Source organism: Pelobates fuscus, chromosome 3 (assembly GCF_036172605.1).
Source record: "Pelobates fuscus isolate aPelFus1 chromosome 3, aPelFus1.pri, whole genome shotgun sequence".
NCBI classification, from domain to species: domain Eukaryota; kingdom Metazoa; phylum Chordata; class Amphibia; order Anura; family Pelobatidae; genus Pelobates; species Pelobates fuscus.
This window is the reverse complement of record NC_086319.1, coordinates 95794420-95811088: the sequence shown is the minus strand read 5'-3', so window position 1 is coordinate 95811088 and position 16669 is coordinate 95794420. Positions and strand designations below refer to the sequence as shown.

The following is a 16669-nucleotide window of genomic DNA, read 5'->3' as shown; positions in this document are numbered from 1 at the left end:
AGTCCAATAAAGACTGCTTTTTAATTTTTATTTTTTTCAAAAAAAAAAAAAAAATTCTCAACCTTGAGGTATCTTTCAAGTTTTCAGTGTCAAAATGGAGAACAAAAGCTGGCACCTGATGTATGTTTAAGTAAATTAGGACTATTTAGATATATATTAAGCATCAAAAAAATAAAAATCTATACATTTGTTCTTTTGGAGAGGAAATTCCTGCCTTCAGTCATTTATCTTATTTCTTTGAGCTTTGGTAGGAATTTAATGGGGGAAGGGGCTACTATAACTGATTCTGTTGTAACCACTTATATTTTTTTTTATTATTAAAAATTTTTTTTTTCACTGAAAAAATAAATAAGTGCACTCCCCTCAGTAGTAACTTCACTCATCATGTACATTCTTTAAAAAGCTTAAACGCAAACAGATCACTGTTAAAATATTTCAAAGCTCAAAGGAGATTTTAACCAGTTTTGTCGCTGTCTAAATAAGGAAGGAATGGGAAAAAAATATTATGTATGTAAATATTGGAGGCATCTGCCATTTATTTTATTATATGTTTTGAGCATTCAAATACTCCCAGACAGCGGGGGGAAATACATTTACAATGCTTCTTTGACTACTTATGCTGTGTAATAGGCAAATGCACATTTTCCACTTAAATCTTTAAAAAAAGAACATTAAAAATCCCCAATAAATTAGAATAAAAAAAAAAGAAAAAAAAAATTAAAAAAATAAGAATAAAATCTCCCCTAGTAAAAAATAAGCTGTGTCAAACAGACCAATAGTGTTATTGTGGTTGCATGGTTACATTAACAGTATTCTTACGATACTTTTATTTAACAATAATTTAATTAAAAAAAATACTCTTGTTTTCTTTTTCTTCTTGCTCAATAGTTTTCTTATTTTAAGCTCTCCTTTTAGAGTTAAAATAAAATAATAACAATAATAATAAAAAAAAATATATTAATAATCGTTGCAGTCTCCCTGCTCCCTTGGTTTTCAGTGAGGACAGCATGAAACTTGCATGCATCAGAGTGATATTATGAACAAACAAAGGCGTTCCTATACAGTTCTCAAGGACACAAGACTCTACAAAATACCTATATGTAGGTCATTCTTCCGTTATACTATTGTTAAAATACAGACTACGACAAAAGGACATGCGTTCCTAAAGATGGTAGGAGGGAGATTAAGAGAACAGAAGAGTGCACTTATTTGGATGCTTGCAAGGTGAGCTAAGCAATGGGTCGCTCAATTCCAGCGGAATGAAATATGCCTTGGGCGATCTCCTCCCTCTTTTACCAGTGGCTTATGGAACTCCCGGCCAGCACGTGAGTGGATAGCAGCCCAGCAATATTCACAGTAATACTGCAGACAGGTAACGTTCGCACAGAAGAACGGAGCAAATTTGCCACTACAACGAGCCCCCTGACACTCGTCACACAGCTGGTCATCCAAAACATATGGCTTCACTTCCACCTGAAAAATGCGGAAATTGGGAGCAATGGTCACAAAATGACTTTTGTCTTTTTATATTCTATATTGTAATAGCAGTAAAATGGTAAAACAAGAAAGTGGAAAAGAAACATTAAATATCTTCTAAAAGATAGATAGTTATATACATTAATATATATACACACACACACATCTCTCTTTATATATATATATATATATATATATATATATATATATATAATTGTTTAGTGAATAAGCGAGTGCGCTGGATTCTGTATTTTGTAAATATATATAGATATATATATATATATATACACACACACACACATATATATATATATATATATATATATATATATATATACACACATACACACACACACATATACATATGGAAGGCTGGGCCTGTAGTTGTTGGAGGGGCCTGATTTCCCTACTTAAGGACCGCCAGACCCCTCCTCATTACCATTGTTGGTCTGGCAATTTATCCCTCCCACCGCTCCCTTTAATAACAATAATACTCTGGGTGGGCCTTCTTTATTATGTTATCATAAGGTATAAGTTATATACTGTCATTACAGCTTTCTATGCCCTGAACACATATGCAAAATTATATCTATATCTATATTCAACTTTACATAAAACAAAAATATCAAAGTATTTAACCAAGGCTCAAATTAGCTTTTGATAATTCTCAAGAACATACTTGGGTCGAGTTGTTCACGCTTAGTTCTCATGCTGTCTACCTTCAAAGGATGAAAGGTTGAGCTGACCTTGCCAAGAGCCTCTGATATATAAAGCTAGAGCACCTATATAGAACTGCATGAGAGCAACTAGAGAGTTGTGTCTCGACATAAATCTGCTTTATCAACTTATTTAGAGCAGTATCTTTACATTGACAGACCTTATGTTAATTATAAATAATGAAAACACTAGTGTGGACGCACAATGAAACGTAAATAGCAGGGGCCAGACAAGTCCTAGTGAATCTGCAAGCTTCACTTACCTTTCATAAGAAGCTACTCCCTTTAACCTCCCATATTATGGATTTCTGGGTCAATAAAACTACAATGTTACTATTTATGTCAAGGCAGCTTCATAAACTTGTTGCCATAGCATACGTGGACTTCTGAAAAATATTCAGTGACTCACCCGTTTATCTATTTCTCCATGCTGAAGTTGGACAAAGCGGGCGCTTATAGCAGCTATGTAACTTTGTTGATTGGAAAAGGCAACCCGCCCGGCTCCTTTTGGATATTTTAACTCCGGGTCTGTATCTATGCCAGCGTAGCATACTCCACCATACAGACGATCCATTATCATCGCTAACTCAACTGAAACACAAAGTCAGAAAGACTTGGTTAGAAATGTTGTGTAATTCTCACATGATCAAGTAGACATGTATAGGAAAATAAAATATCTTAACTTTGAGTCTCAAGTTCTTAATTAGTAACTCAATGCAATTAGTAACTTACATGCTTCAAATTTTATCATATCTCATTGCAATAAACAAAAGGCCAGTTGTGAAGAAGAAGCATCTAGCAGCAACAACCATATGTTTAATCAGTTACTACAGAGATCCAAACTACTGGAAACATTAGAACACAAGGTATGCATCTGAAGCTACATGAAGTTTCCATGGCTGGGCAGCTGTACACAAGTGCCATATCAACATGCGCAGAGCAGAGCATTGGCTTGAATAGTGTAAAGAAAGTCTACACTGCTATGGAGCAGTAGAAACCTGTTCCTTTTTTATTTTTTTATTTTAAATCAGTGATCGACCATACTTCACGATCTAGCAGTCTGATGAAAGAATCTGGGTTGGATGAATTGGAATTCAGATTGTGAGCCAGTCCAACATCAGTAGCTGACCTCACAAATGCTCTTTTGGCTGAATTGGCTCACGTTCCCACAGATACAATACAAAATAGCCTTTCCCGAAGAGTGGCAGCTGTTTTAAAAGAAACACAATAGTCCCATCTTTATCTTTCTTATCCCCCAAATAGCAGGTCCAGGTGTTTTAGATTGCAGCATTTCCTTTTTAATAATAATTAAAAAACAAAAACAAAAAGGCAAATTGACCCGTTACTCACCTGGAATCCAGTACGGACGCAGCTTCTTCTGGGAAGCCTGATCCGCCTCTCTGAAGTTATGATGATTAAAGACATTTTCACCCGTCAAATGTTTCTGAAGAGCCAGATTTGACTAGGTTCTCTCTACAGAGGCATCCTCTAATGGCTGTCCGTGTTAACAGCCACAAGGTGTGTTTTTAGCCCCACAATGTAAACATTGCCAACATTTTCAAAACAGTAGTGCCGGTGCACTCAGACTACTTCATTGAGATGAAGTGGTCTCTGTGTTTATAGTGGTTCTTTAATGCTCATGGTTTTGGAATAAGATCTCAGATCACAGACTTTTGGCTGTACAGTGCATGGGTACGCAATGGTTGGCACACCTGGTTTTGTAGACTACATCTCCCATAATGCTTTTACAGCATCAAGGGAGATGTACTCCACAACATCTGGAGTGCCGAAAGTTGCTTACCCCAGGTACAGTGTGTAAATAACGTCTGGCGTGAGTATAGTTTGCATGCATTAAAAGAAGAGAGATGTTTCCCATCTGTCATTAATCAGCTAGTAGTACTATTTTGTGAAAATGTGTCACCACTCAAGATGAAGTGGTTTTAGCCCTTGAGCTAATTGAATAGATAGAGGGTGGTGGTGAAAAATCAGTTCTGAAACTAAAATTTAACTAAAATACGTAGGGTCGAGTAGTCTGGATAAATCTTAGACCATAACAGGGACCAATCAGCACTTGCACCCTCTCTGCAGCCTAGAACTCAAGATACTATATGCACATAGACTTAGGGGATCCCCATACCCTACCAACCTAAGAATTTATCATTATTATGTTTTATAATTATTGCTCTGACAGAAATCTAATCACCAGATAACAGCCTTTAGACTGAACTACTCAGCAATATTTGGTGAGTCATTGAGTACTTTATTAGATACTGCAACTTTTGAGAGCCTCTACCAACAGTTATAGCTTGTCTCTAATATATACAGTATCTAAGTTAAGAGTATCAATGTTCAGTATTATTGTTATTTTTTTTTGTTCTGTTTGAGTATATACACTCTTAATTTTGCATCATTGTTCTAAAATCCCAACACTTGGGAATATGAAATTTTTAAATCTGAGAAATAAACGTAAATTTTTAATTTCACAACTGATGTTTCACCACCACTCTCTATCTATAGTTTACATGTTGTATAATTGATAACTAGCAACAATCTATTTCCGTTAGGAGCCTCTAGTGGCTGTCTGTTAGACAGCAAGTAGTAGGCATAAAACAGCAAAATGTAAACACTGCAGTTTCTTAGAAATGTCACTAATTGAATTTGAAAAGCTGAGAAGAAATTATTTTGCTGTTTAGACTGTCCCTTTAAACAACATATGTGCATATAATTTGGGCCTGTAAATGCTTAGTACAAGTGCAGTACCATTTTTACCATCTGTACACCAGCCTAAAGAGCAAGTAGAGTGAATTTGTTAATTTCCATATGACCAGGCACATCTACAAAAGATAAAAACAACCTTCACTCAGGAAGTCCCATTGTTTTAGGAAATTCATCAGATCGATTGACTCTTTCAATTAATCATGGGGCTTATTTAATATTTGATGAGGGTATTTTATTTCCTATTCTGAGTTCAATGGATGGTGACATAGTGCTCTTTTCCATTACTTTGTACATACAGGATCATTTGTAAACGGTATGTGACACACAATTTGCCTAAACTCTTGCAGATGCTGTATTATTACTAATAATAGCAGGAATTATACTGCACATCGCCTACTAAATATTTTCTATATCTCTTGTTTGTCTCTCAAACAATGTCTCAGATCTTTAATTCATTTGCACTTCTTTGTGGATTATTCTCTCATTGTTCTCCTTTTTAAAATTTTCACAAAAGGGTTCTTATTGCTTTTACAATATTACAGAAATATGCAGCTGGAGTTTATTCTTCTAAAACGAATGTATGTATGAATAAAAACACATATTGTATATACAAAATATATAGCCACACATCCAAACCACCCAATGATTTATCACCCATCATGCACCCTCTCTCTTTCTCGGTGCGCCACAATGCAGCCATTTTTCCCATGTGTTGTTCTCACCCCATTTTCTCCATATACAGCCACATCTCCCCAAATGCCCTCTAGTTTCACAACTATTCACTCGCACTATGATAATGCTTCAGATGTCCAAAGTATCTCACTTATAGTAATAACGTAGGCAAAAATAATAAGTACACATTCATATAGAATGCATGGGTCTTGTGGAACTTAAAATGTAAAGTCATGCACTGTCCAAAGAACTAACCTGAGCAAAACCATTATCTATTTTCTTTTATTAATTTTTTATTACGCTGTTTTTGTTCGAAGTATGAAGAAAATGGGTGTTCTTATTTATGTACATGACAATGCTAATGAATCTGTTGCATGAGTCGCTACATAATGCCAAGAAAAACATACCAGCTCGCAAGGGTCGTGGGACGCCTCCAACAAATATAGTTTTCCGTGGGTCAAGAGGCTGTGAACCATCCATCACAAAGTCACTGTCACTAAGGTTCCAGGGCCGAATCTGAACCTGCAAAACAAGCAAGTAAAGTTAATTATGCACCAATCAAAATAGATCACAAAAATAAACATAACTGAGCCACGTTTGGCTTGCTGTGTTTATTGCAATAAATACATTTCTAATTATCAGTTGTCTAAATTTCTGCATTACAACAGTGTCACATTTATTTTAGTGTGTGTGCGCTAGATACACATCTTGCAAACATGCAGATTCACAGACATTTTAAAAATCCATTTTCCCCAAGGCCAGCTCCAGTGTATGACCGCACATAAATTCAGTTATCACTTCACCTCGCATACTGTCATTTGTCCTCGAATGCTTTACTCTTGGAAAAGGTCTCAGAAAATGCTGCCTGAGATGCATAGTGAGCATGTATATGCTGAATTGTGACACTATATAGTTTGTATTTCTTTTTGTTTTGACACCAATAAAATGCCTTTAATATATTCTCCTATATTGGTTCTGCTGTTGCTCCAATATGTTTGTCACACTTTTGCAAAGCATTAGGTGGTATCCTAGATCCTACCTTATGCTAGTAAGGGTATTATGCTTTTCAAATAATTTTTATTAAAGTTTTTACAGCAAATGGTAACGAATAGTCAAAGATACTATTCGGGGTAGGAAAGGAAAGGGGATCCATATTAGTAAACACATGAAATAATGTACAAAGCATTAGCTATACATGGTTAAGCTTAACAAAATATATATTCTATAAACAGTAGTATATACTCGTGTATAAGTCGATCTCATGTATAAGTCGAGTGCAGTTTTGTGGCCAACAATTGTGAAATATGCTATGAAATTCTGTGATTTTTATAATTTTATATACACACACACTGCATTATATATACACACACTCCTACAAACACACACTCTGTGTGTATATAATGCAGAGTGTGTGTGTGTGTTTGTATGAGTGTGTGTGTATATAATGCAGAGTGTGTGTGTGTGTGTGTATATAATGCAGTGTGTGTGTGTGTGTGTGTGTGTGTGTGTGTATATAATGCAGAGTGTGTGTGTGTGTGTGTGTATATATAATGCAGTGTGTGTGTGTGTGTGTGTGTATATAATGCAGAGTGTGTGTGTGTGTGTATATAATGCAGAGTGTGTGTGTGTGTGTATATAATGCAGAGTGTGTGTGTGTGTGTGTGTATATAATGCAGAGTGTGTGTGTGTGTGTGTGTGTATATAATGCAGAGTGTGTATATAATGCAGAGTGTGTATATAATGCAGAGTGTGTGTGTGTGTGTGTGTGTGTGTGTGTGTATAATGCAGAGTGTGTGTGTGTATGAGTGTATATAATGCAGTGTGTGTGTGTGTGTGTGTGTGTGTGTGTGTGAGAACTGGGTGCGGGGAGAGCAGTTTTATTATTTTCAATTTTTTTATTTTACTATTTAAAAATATATATTTTAATATTTTTTAAAAAAATATTTAAGTATTATTTTTTTTAATTTTATTATTGAATTTTTTTCATTTTAATAATTAAAAACATTTTTATTGTAATATTTTTTTTAATTTTTTTTTAATTTTCGGCCCCCCGCCCTGCTTGTTAGATGGCCAGGGAGGGGGGCTCTCATTCCCTGGTGGTCCCGTGGATGGGCTGTGTAGGAGGGGGCTGCAGAGAGCTATAACTTACCTTCACAGCAGCTCCTGTCAGCTCCCTTCTCTCACCTCCGGTCCGGTCAGCTCCTCTGTCAGCTCCCACTATAAGTCTCTCGTGGCTCTCGCGAGACTTACAGTGGGAGCTGACCGGACCGGAGGTGAGAGAAGGAAACTGACAGGAGCTGCTGTGAAGGTAAGTTACAGCTAGCTGCAAGCCCCCAACAGGACCGCCGGACTTGTAATGAGCCTGGCGGTCCTTGTCTGTATTATGGCAATGTAAGTTGCCATAATACAGACATTAACTTGAGTATACGTCGAGTTGGGGTTTTTCAGCACAAAAAATGTGCTGAAAAACTCGACTTATACTCGAGTATATACGGTAATTTTTTTTTAATATCTTCTTCCCATTTGTCCCAAATATGTTGAAGGTTTGCAAATAAATGTGTGTTTTTTTTCTATGACATTTAATTTGCCTTATTGTCTAAAACCATGTTCAAAACTTCTTTACGTATAGGTAGATTTTGGGAAATCCAGTATCGAAGTAAACATTAAGGAGCTGCGATTAGGATGGGGCCTATTATTATTCTATCGATTTCCATAACAGACTCCGGGAATTTCATAAATAGTGCTAGCTCTGATGTCAAGATACTTTTAGCCTTATCCACTTTAATGATCAAATCATGGATAATTTTCCAGTATCTAGCTAATTTTGGACAAAGCCACCGTGTGTGCCATATTCCCTGTACCTCCACAATCCCTCCAACACAGGTCTGAATACGCATGGTTCATGTTGTGTAGTCTAGATGGAGCCAGGTACCAATGATATAAAATCTTATAGCGGTTTTCAAAATTGTCAGTACAGTACGAAATTCCCTTAAGTGCAGTAAAAAAAACAAACCATTCTTCCAAACTATACTGTGTACCTAGCTCCGTCCCCCACGATAGCATGTGTTTCAACTTACTTGTTTAAAGGTTTAACATTATAAACTGAGTAACACAGAGAAATTATGCCTTTCCTTCACGGACCCAACAGTCAGCTGAGTGCTCTGGCAGCGAGTAGCCAGGTTTTGTGTCCAAATTGCGCCAAGTACCGCAAGTATTTGGCTTAATAATTAGATTTCTTAAAGAAGTTCCAGACATATGCAACTAGCTTGGTTGGCTGTCAGGGTCCCTGCAGTGACATTCCGTGTATAAGACGACCCCCCAATTTAAGACTAACATTTTTTAGAAAAAAAAAAAAGTCTTATACATGGAAAAATACTGTATTCACTAATTCCTAAATTGTAGTGAACTGTACTCCAAATGTAAAAATCTAGGTTAAAATGGCTTATTTTGGGGGGAAAAACAAACCAGAGGAAGTCCAAACAAAAGCTCAACATTTGGACTTGTAGGTCTTAAATATTTGCATGCTTTGCCTGGTACACAGATTAAAATTACCTAAACTATAAAGAATAAAAAAAAAATGCATTTTGCATATCCATTAGCTAACTTTAGAGATCTTGTGGTGTTAAAATAAATTAAATGACTTAAATGGAAAATGTCACTCCCTTGATCAAATGACCTGAGCAGTCTTTAGATAAAAATATTTTTATTGTTTATTTCGCAGGCGTTACCTGTACCAAATGTGCAAATAACTGCAAAGAGGATTTTGCATACGGTATTAAACATATACTACATATATAGATACAGTGCTAACTCACCGGTTTGTCTTTGATAGTAGGACTTGACACACATAGGTAGAGCTTGCCGTCCTCTTCAATGCAAGCATCAATTAGAGCCTGAACAGAGCTTTCATCTTGAAACAGCAAAAATGCATAACCTGGATTGAAGCAGAATGTAATATTATAACACATGGAATGGAAGATCATAACACAATACTACGAGTCGCGAGGAATATTTAAAATTACAATTGTGTTACTATTCTTTGCCATGTATGTAACTGTGTAATACAGGGATATAATGAAACCAATTGCTAAAGAAATGCATGTTAAAATCATGTATTAAAGTTTGGAAATATTTTTCAGGTTGATAAGTTACCACTCACAGGTAAATATTCTTCTAAGATATAGATTCATAGCAATGAGGTGGGTTCCAGAATGGACAAAAAGAGGGGATATGATAAACTTATAATATATTCAGGGCTAGTGCAAACAACTCGTGTAACCTGTTGATTAATAAGATTGAACAAAGGACAAGAAGCCAACCATTTACACTAGAAAAACAGTGTTCGTGTTTTATAGCTGAAAAGGGTCTTTACAGTAAAAACAATATGTGATGTGGAAATAGTTTTGTGTTGTTTTTTTGTATTCCACACAGATTTTTAAAAATGTGTAGCTGTTTGGGGATTTTTTTTCCTGTGAAATAAATAAAATCAGACAGAAGCCTCTTTTTCGGGTCTACGTAGGTCTCTCTTTAACCCTTAAACCCCTGTCTAGCTAAAGAACAACATTTCCATAGTCCGCTACCAATGTAGTTAAGAACTCACCTTTGGGAGGAAAATACGATTTGCTTTCAGCCTTATGGGGCCAATCCACAATCAAGGGGCCAAAGCGCCGAAAACTAGCTGTGATCTCATCTAAGATATAAAAGGAAAATAAACATTTAGTTGGTTCATCCATAAACAATTTATAAAAAGCAGCAAGTTAGAAATGGATTCAGTAACAAGTTGAATTGTAAACATATCAGTGGAAACCAAATAATGAGGCTTAAATTGACAACTCAGGCTGGATGTTGCACACATTTTTAATTATACAGAACTAAATTAAAAATAAATAAATACAAAGAAAAAAAAAAAAGGAATACTCTCCTTTTAAGTTCCTCTATTTGCAGCAAATGGCCAGCTTTTGACACATTAGCTGGGGACTTAAAGGGACACTATAGTCACCAGAACTACAGCTTATTGTAATTGTTCCGGTGAGTATAGTCAGTCCCTGTAGGCTTTTTATTGTAAACACTGCCTTTTCAAAGAAAAGGCAGTATTTACATTGCTGCCTAGGAAAACCTCTAGTGGTCACTCCGCAGACGGGAGTGCTGCACAAATGTCTCCAAGCTCTGCACAGAGACCCTGAATTTCCCCCCGTAAAGATTGATTCAATGCATCTCTATTAGGAGATGCTGATTGGCCAGGGTGGCATTTGGATCCGTCCCCTACCCCACCTACTTGGGTGAGGTCGGCAGAATTTACAATCTCATCCAATCCAATACTTTCATATAGGAAAGCATTGTGATTGGCTGAGAGCATCAATTCTGACCTGGGGGCGGAACAAGTGCCGGTGGACCAGCATGGCCCTGGAAATAAGGTTTTCTAGTTATTTAGAACATTTGTGTTCCTGATCCCTATAGTGTTCCTTTAATTTAGTAACTCAGCTATTCCTAAAACACCCATTTTATTTTTAAAGAATAGCGAATAATTGAGAATAGTGGTTTACGGCAAATGTAGGTAGACACGCGGCACCCCAAAGCATTCTATTAGCCTTCATGCACATATGAGGACACATAAGCACATTCTATATTGCCACGCCAGCATCTGCTCTGTAGCAGTGAGTTGCTTCTTATTCTTTATAGAACACGAGAACAACATGTATGATGCATAGAATGCAAAAGCAGCTTCTAGGATCTTGTTTTAAAGTTGTGCAGCTTTCGGTGTAATGATCTCCTTGTAATTAATCTAGGTGCATAGTCAGCACACCCTTAGAAAGAGATGGCCATGCCACTTTTAGACTGGAGAGAGCTTTCTGCAGAAACTACAATTCATTCACAACCTGGCTGCAGACAGTCAGAGAAACTATGAACAGGAAGCGATATCCTTAACTATATGTCTCCCTGGGTGTCCTCCATCTAATGCAGGTTGCTTTGTAGTTAAAAGGATAATATAGGCACCCAGATCACTTCATCTCATTGGGGGTGCCATTCGATTGCATTGGTGCCTTGAGTGTCCTCTTTCTGCTTACTGCAGTGGAAGCTACAACTCTGTATAAATATTACCACTTATCACAGTAGACTTTGATGTTTCAAAGACGGCCTTTGCCGTCAAACGCATACTCTGAAATTAATACAGTGTACTCAAATATGCCACACCCTGCCACTCAAAACAGAGGAAACCGCTTTACATAATGTGATCAGTCACCTTGCACTTGTCTTCTATAGACATGAATGATACAGCTGTGTTTATGCAGCAGTTCTCTGATTGGCCACTTGTTTTTTCTCAATATATAATATGTCATAGTAAAAATGCAATGCTCACAATTATCTCACAAACATTACATAACAATGCCTGAGGTTTTTTTAGAGTGGGCGATGGGATATGTTTAAAACCTCTCAATTAGATTGTCCATGTTTTATTCCTTTGCAAAAAAAAAGTAAAAAAAAAAGTGTAGCCATTAAACACTAAGACAACGGTCTAACTTCATAGCCTAAACAAAACCTAGCATTCTGATAAATGCTTTCTCAACTGTGATTTTCCGCTTTTGTATTCAAGTAACACAACAGGCACCATAACCACTACAGCTTGTTGCAGTGTAATGGTGTCATGAGTGCCCTGGCATCCTCCTTGTAATTTGAAAGTTTGGACAAAGGCAGGATAAATATTTTTTTATGAGTTATGTGCCAATCTGAAAAATCTGAATTGTGTGCTTTTTTTTTGGTAAAGCTGTAATTATTTTAAAAATGCAAGCATAATGTGCAGTTTTAAAATATTTCTAAACTTAAGCCTCCCACACTATTATGGACGATTTACATTATGGAAATAAGCACCACAAAATTCAATTTATTTTTTTACAGAGCTTTCTTTAAAACATTAAAATTAAAGGCAAATTAAACTAAAAAGGTTAAATACTATATCAGAGATCATTAGCTGTCCTGTTTACACTATTTAGTTTACATCCTGATTTTAGCACTGAATAACTGACTTTTTAAATCCTAGAAAGCATAGATAAGTAAATGTTATGAAAGGAGTTTTTTCTGCCAAATAGTTTAAGCAGTTGTGATATATAAGTAATGAATTTATGCAATTGCCCCTCAAACGACGTTTCACAACTCCAAGTCCTCATATGCCCTGTTCGGACCAAGCATGTGTTTTGAGCGTGACCCATTAATTAGGTGATGGGTGTTAGTGTGTGCAAACATTAAGAAAGGATTTGGAAGAAAAATATGCAAGTAAGGTTCTAAGATCAGGCAAAAAAAATTGTTGGATTTTAAACGAACACTCGAGTCTGTATATGGCGATTTAGGTTTCTGGATGGTTTGCATCCCCTTATACATCTACCATGGCTGCAAAATATAAGGTTAGGATAGGATGTATATCAAAAGTTCCACTGAAATTGATTATGTTTCTTTACAGGGACACTCCAGCCCATTGGAGTGGTATGGGTGCCAACTCCCACTACCCTTAACCCTGCAAGTGTATTCAGGGTTGCAGGGTTAACTCCTCTACTAGTGGCTGTCTACTTCCTGGTTTATAGCACAGGTTTTCTGTGCTATAGCGTCGCTGGACGTCCTCACGCTATGTGAGGACCTCCAGCGTCGCTAATATCCCCATAGGAAAGCATTGAAAGCATTTTCAATGCTTTCCTATGGGGAGGTCACCCCTTCAGCAACATGGGATGGGGGGTGGGAGGGAGAGGAGACCTGCAGTGCCAGGAAAACTGATTGTTCTTGGCACAAGAGTGTCCCTTTAACATCTAGTCAAACAAGAGGTGAAACCTGTTTTTAAACAAGCTTTGTCTTGTACTTTTCGTTGCCAGCGTGTCAGTTTTGTTCCCCGAGAGATATGCAAATTCCATTAAAGCGAACAAATTAGATTTTGAAATCTCTGGATACCTTAGTAAAGTGATTTCTAGCCACTGCTAATCAAGTCCTGCTAGCATAGTCTTTGGAAACAGACACAAAAGCCATTCTAACGTTTACTTTGCAGAGCTGTAGGTGGGGGTAATGTTAGTGATTCTTCACTATAGAAAGAAATGGGGATCCTGAAAGGAGCCAATGTTTTGTGTAACCGCGCTAACAACCTAAAAGCATTTCAGAGCAGCCCATTCATGACAGACACTGGAAAAGACACAGTGATTAAAGGTGTAGCCTCACTTAATCGTATACACAAAAGAACATTTTAAATGAAATCATCAAACCTGCCTGAGGTTTCAGATCTTGCCATTAACACAATTAATATATATAGCTGGTACTCCACATTCCAATGCATTAAAAAGCTTTATCCTTAAACAATTATTACATGCTGGTCTTCTACAGGTGCTCATAAGCAATTTCAATCAAAATTGCTATAAATAGGGTCTATTGTGCCCTATAAGAAATATAATGGCTTTTCTAAAACATTTAAAAAAGGCCACTTGGGGGGCGGGGCACTGCGGTCATGGTGGAGAGACATGCTTTAAATGTGTTCCTCTCCTATATAACCTGAAACAGCGGCTTACAGCCACATCAAGCTTGTATAAAACCTATTCTAGCGAGTTACCTGATCTCTAACCTGGCTGGTGTGACCTGCTGGAGTTGGAGAGGTATTTGAGGCTTGTTTACTACACCGTTGGAATCATGTGGGGCCCGGTGCGCACCAGATGGGAGAGGAGGCTGTTCTCCTGGTCGGAGATGCCCAGCCGCTGTCAGCATTGTGCAAGCGCCCTGTGTTATAAACCTGGTTTGCATAGGCTGACATGAGCTCCTGGGAAGGGCCAGAAAGGACCTGTGGCCATCCATTCTAGCCTCTCAATATTGCTTAAGTGGGGAGATATCAGGGCCCAACATGCAAGTACCCCCCCTCTACTACCTTTGAGTTTTAGTTAACCTTATACACCATGTTATGCTTTTAATCAGCTGAGGACCTCCTAGGAGACCACTCCTGTCAGTTCAGGTTTGCTTAATTCATACTTTTGTTTCTCCACAATAATCATTTTTATTGTAAGCTTGTATTGTCTCAAACTACATGTTAGCCTTCTCCGCTCACAAGTTTAGTACCTGACTTCACTGTAGACATGTCAAACTAGCCTGTTTCAGCCTTCTATTCATATACCTTAAGCTTGAATAACATGGATTTAAAAGTCTGTGTTTTAGTTCTGACATGTATGCCTAACCTGTTATTGTTTATTTTCCAAAACACAAGGTAAAGCCAATCGACTATACTCCATTACAATATATACAGTTTTATCATATTGTACTAATTTTAACTCGTCGCCTTAGCCTAACCTAGAATATATTTACTACCAAATACAGTAGCAGTTTAGTAGGTTAGCAATTTCCTTGTTGTATTATATTTAAATAAAAAAAAAAAAAATCTGTGCAATTTCTATGCCATACCAATGCATGCTCCTGTATGTCTTTACTAACCTTGCTAATGCTGTTGTGGTCTTGCAGGCAAGTTTGTTCACTTGCGCACAGTGAAAAATAAAGTATATTTAAAATAAAAAAATAAAAAGCCACTTGCCTCTTGAATTTAGGGATAAGCTATCTCCAAAAGCAATTGTGGAGAGACTGCAAACTTTGGATTAGAAGATATTAGATATACTAGGCTCCATAAATTGATGCAATTTCACTCACCCCCAAAGGACTAAGAGGCAATCATTTTTATGATACCAGTGTCACAGCTGTTTAACTGTATAGTAAATGTGTTTAGTTTATAAGTGTTCACAGTGTGTGAAAATTGTGCCTTGTTTACACGTAGCTTTTAAGGTTTCCATCCTAGAAATTTCTGCTGATAGCCCAACCCTTAAATGAATCTTCTAAATAGAATACTTAGCAGGATTTCAGAAACGTGTCCAGGATATGAAAAATGTAGCCACTCCTCTGTATATTTAGAAAGAATGAAGCATTAGTGATGTTTGCATTACTACTTTAAACATGGTGTCACTGTTTAAAATAGTTAAAGGGACATCATCTCAATTAAGTTATCTGGGTGCAGTGGCCTTATCCTTCTAACCCTGCTATGTAAAACAAGGCAGTCTTTTAGGAACCGTAGAGTTTAAATTGTAGGGTTAGATACACAGTTAGTTGTTGTCTCCCTGACAGTCACTAAAGGGGTTTCCACAGTCACGTGACTTGGAAGCCAAAAGGAAAGCATTTAATGCAATGCTTTCCTATGGTGAAGCTGGGATGCGCACTTGACCCTCATCGCACATGCAAGTCACCAATGATCCTTCTGTAAGAAGCATTGGATTGGACAATTGAGGAGGAGGTCAAGCACGATGACATTGCAGAGGCAGAAGGATGAGCTGCACTGAAAAAGCTTTGGCACGGGGAAAAAGGTTAGTAAAACTTTGATGTCAATTTTTATGGCACATGGAGAGGAGGGGGAAATCTACTTAGGATTATACCATATCTCTGTTACCAATGCTATAGTGTTCCTTTAATTTACTCACAAAGAGGACATGGGAAAATTACTGCCAGTTAATATTTTCAGCTATATCATTTCTGATTTATCTATTCTGTATGAGAAGTGTCAAGGTATTGAAACCTATAATAAACACTACTATATCATTCAAAACAAACCATGATGCCCGGTAAGTAAAATTCCTCTAATATGTTGTTTCTTCCCACATTCCAGCTTTTACATTTCTTCATTGTTGCACCAAAAGTGATATGTTAGACAACTTACCTTCATCAATATCTGGTGGAAGACCTCCAACAAATACTTTGCGTGAATACCGTTCCACTCTTTCTCCATTTGGATGTGGGAAGCAGTGAGGTGACCCCAAGCCACTGTGCAAAGTCTGCTCATTTCGACCATCATCCAGGAAACCATCTTCCATAGGGAACAGAGAGGATTGACCTACAAAAAGCAATAAATATTACACATGGAATGTATGCAGTAGAGGGGAAAAAAATGTACTGACACAAATTAGATGGCCTCTAAAAATGCATTCATTTTCAGATATAAACCTTAAAACCTTTGCAATGTTTGTTTATGAATTTAAAGCCTTATATGATGAGCTGTCTATCCTATACACCACACTGTCCTTTAAAGGCTACCATGA

The 16669-nt window shown here is 37.1% G+C and overlaps 1 protein-coding gene across 3 annotated transcripts in view; it reads right to left on the bottom strand.

Moving 5' to 3' along the window:
- Positions 1 to 322: 322 nt before the first annotated feature.
- CPEB4 (cytoplasmic polyadenylation element binding protein 4) overlaps positions 323 to 16669 on the bottom strand; it is an 87640-nt gene continuing 71293 nt past the window's right edge. For all 3 annotated transcript variants that reach the window (XM_063447366.1, XM_063447368.1, XM_063447367.1), the window contains 6 exons: positions 16291 to 16464; positions 10183 to 10272; positions 9398 to 9516; positions 5990 to 6104; positions 2602 to 2783; positions 323 to 1473 (listed from right to left, as the gene is read on the bottom strand). In XM_063447366.1, the coding sequence (XP_063303436.1) occupies positions 1246 to 1473; positions 2602 to 2783; positions 5990 to 6104; positions 9398 to 9516; positions 10183 to 10272; positions 16291 to 16464 (908 nt within the window). In that variant the 3' untranslated portion in view covers positions 323 to 1245. The remainder of the gene's footprint in view (positions 1474 to 2601; positions 2784 to 5989; positions 6105 to 9397; positions 9517 to 10182; positions 10273 to 16290; positions 16465 to 16669) is intronic.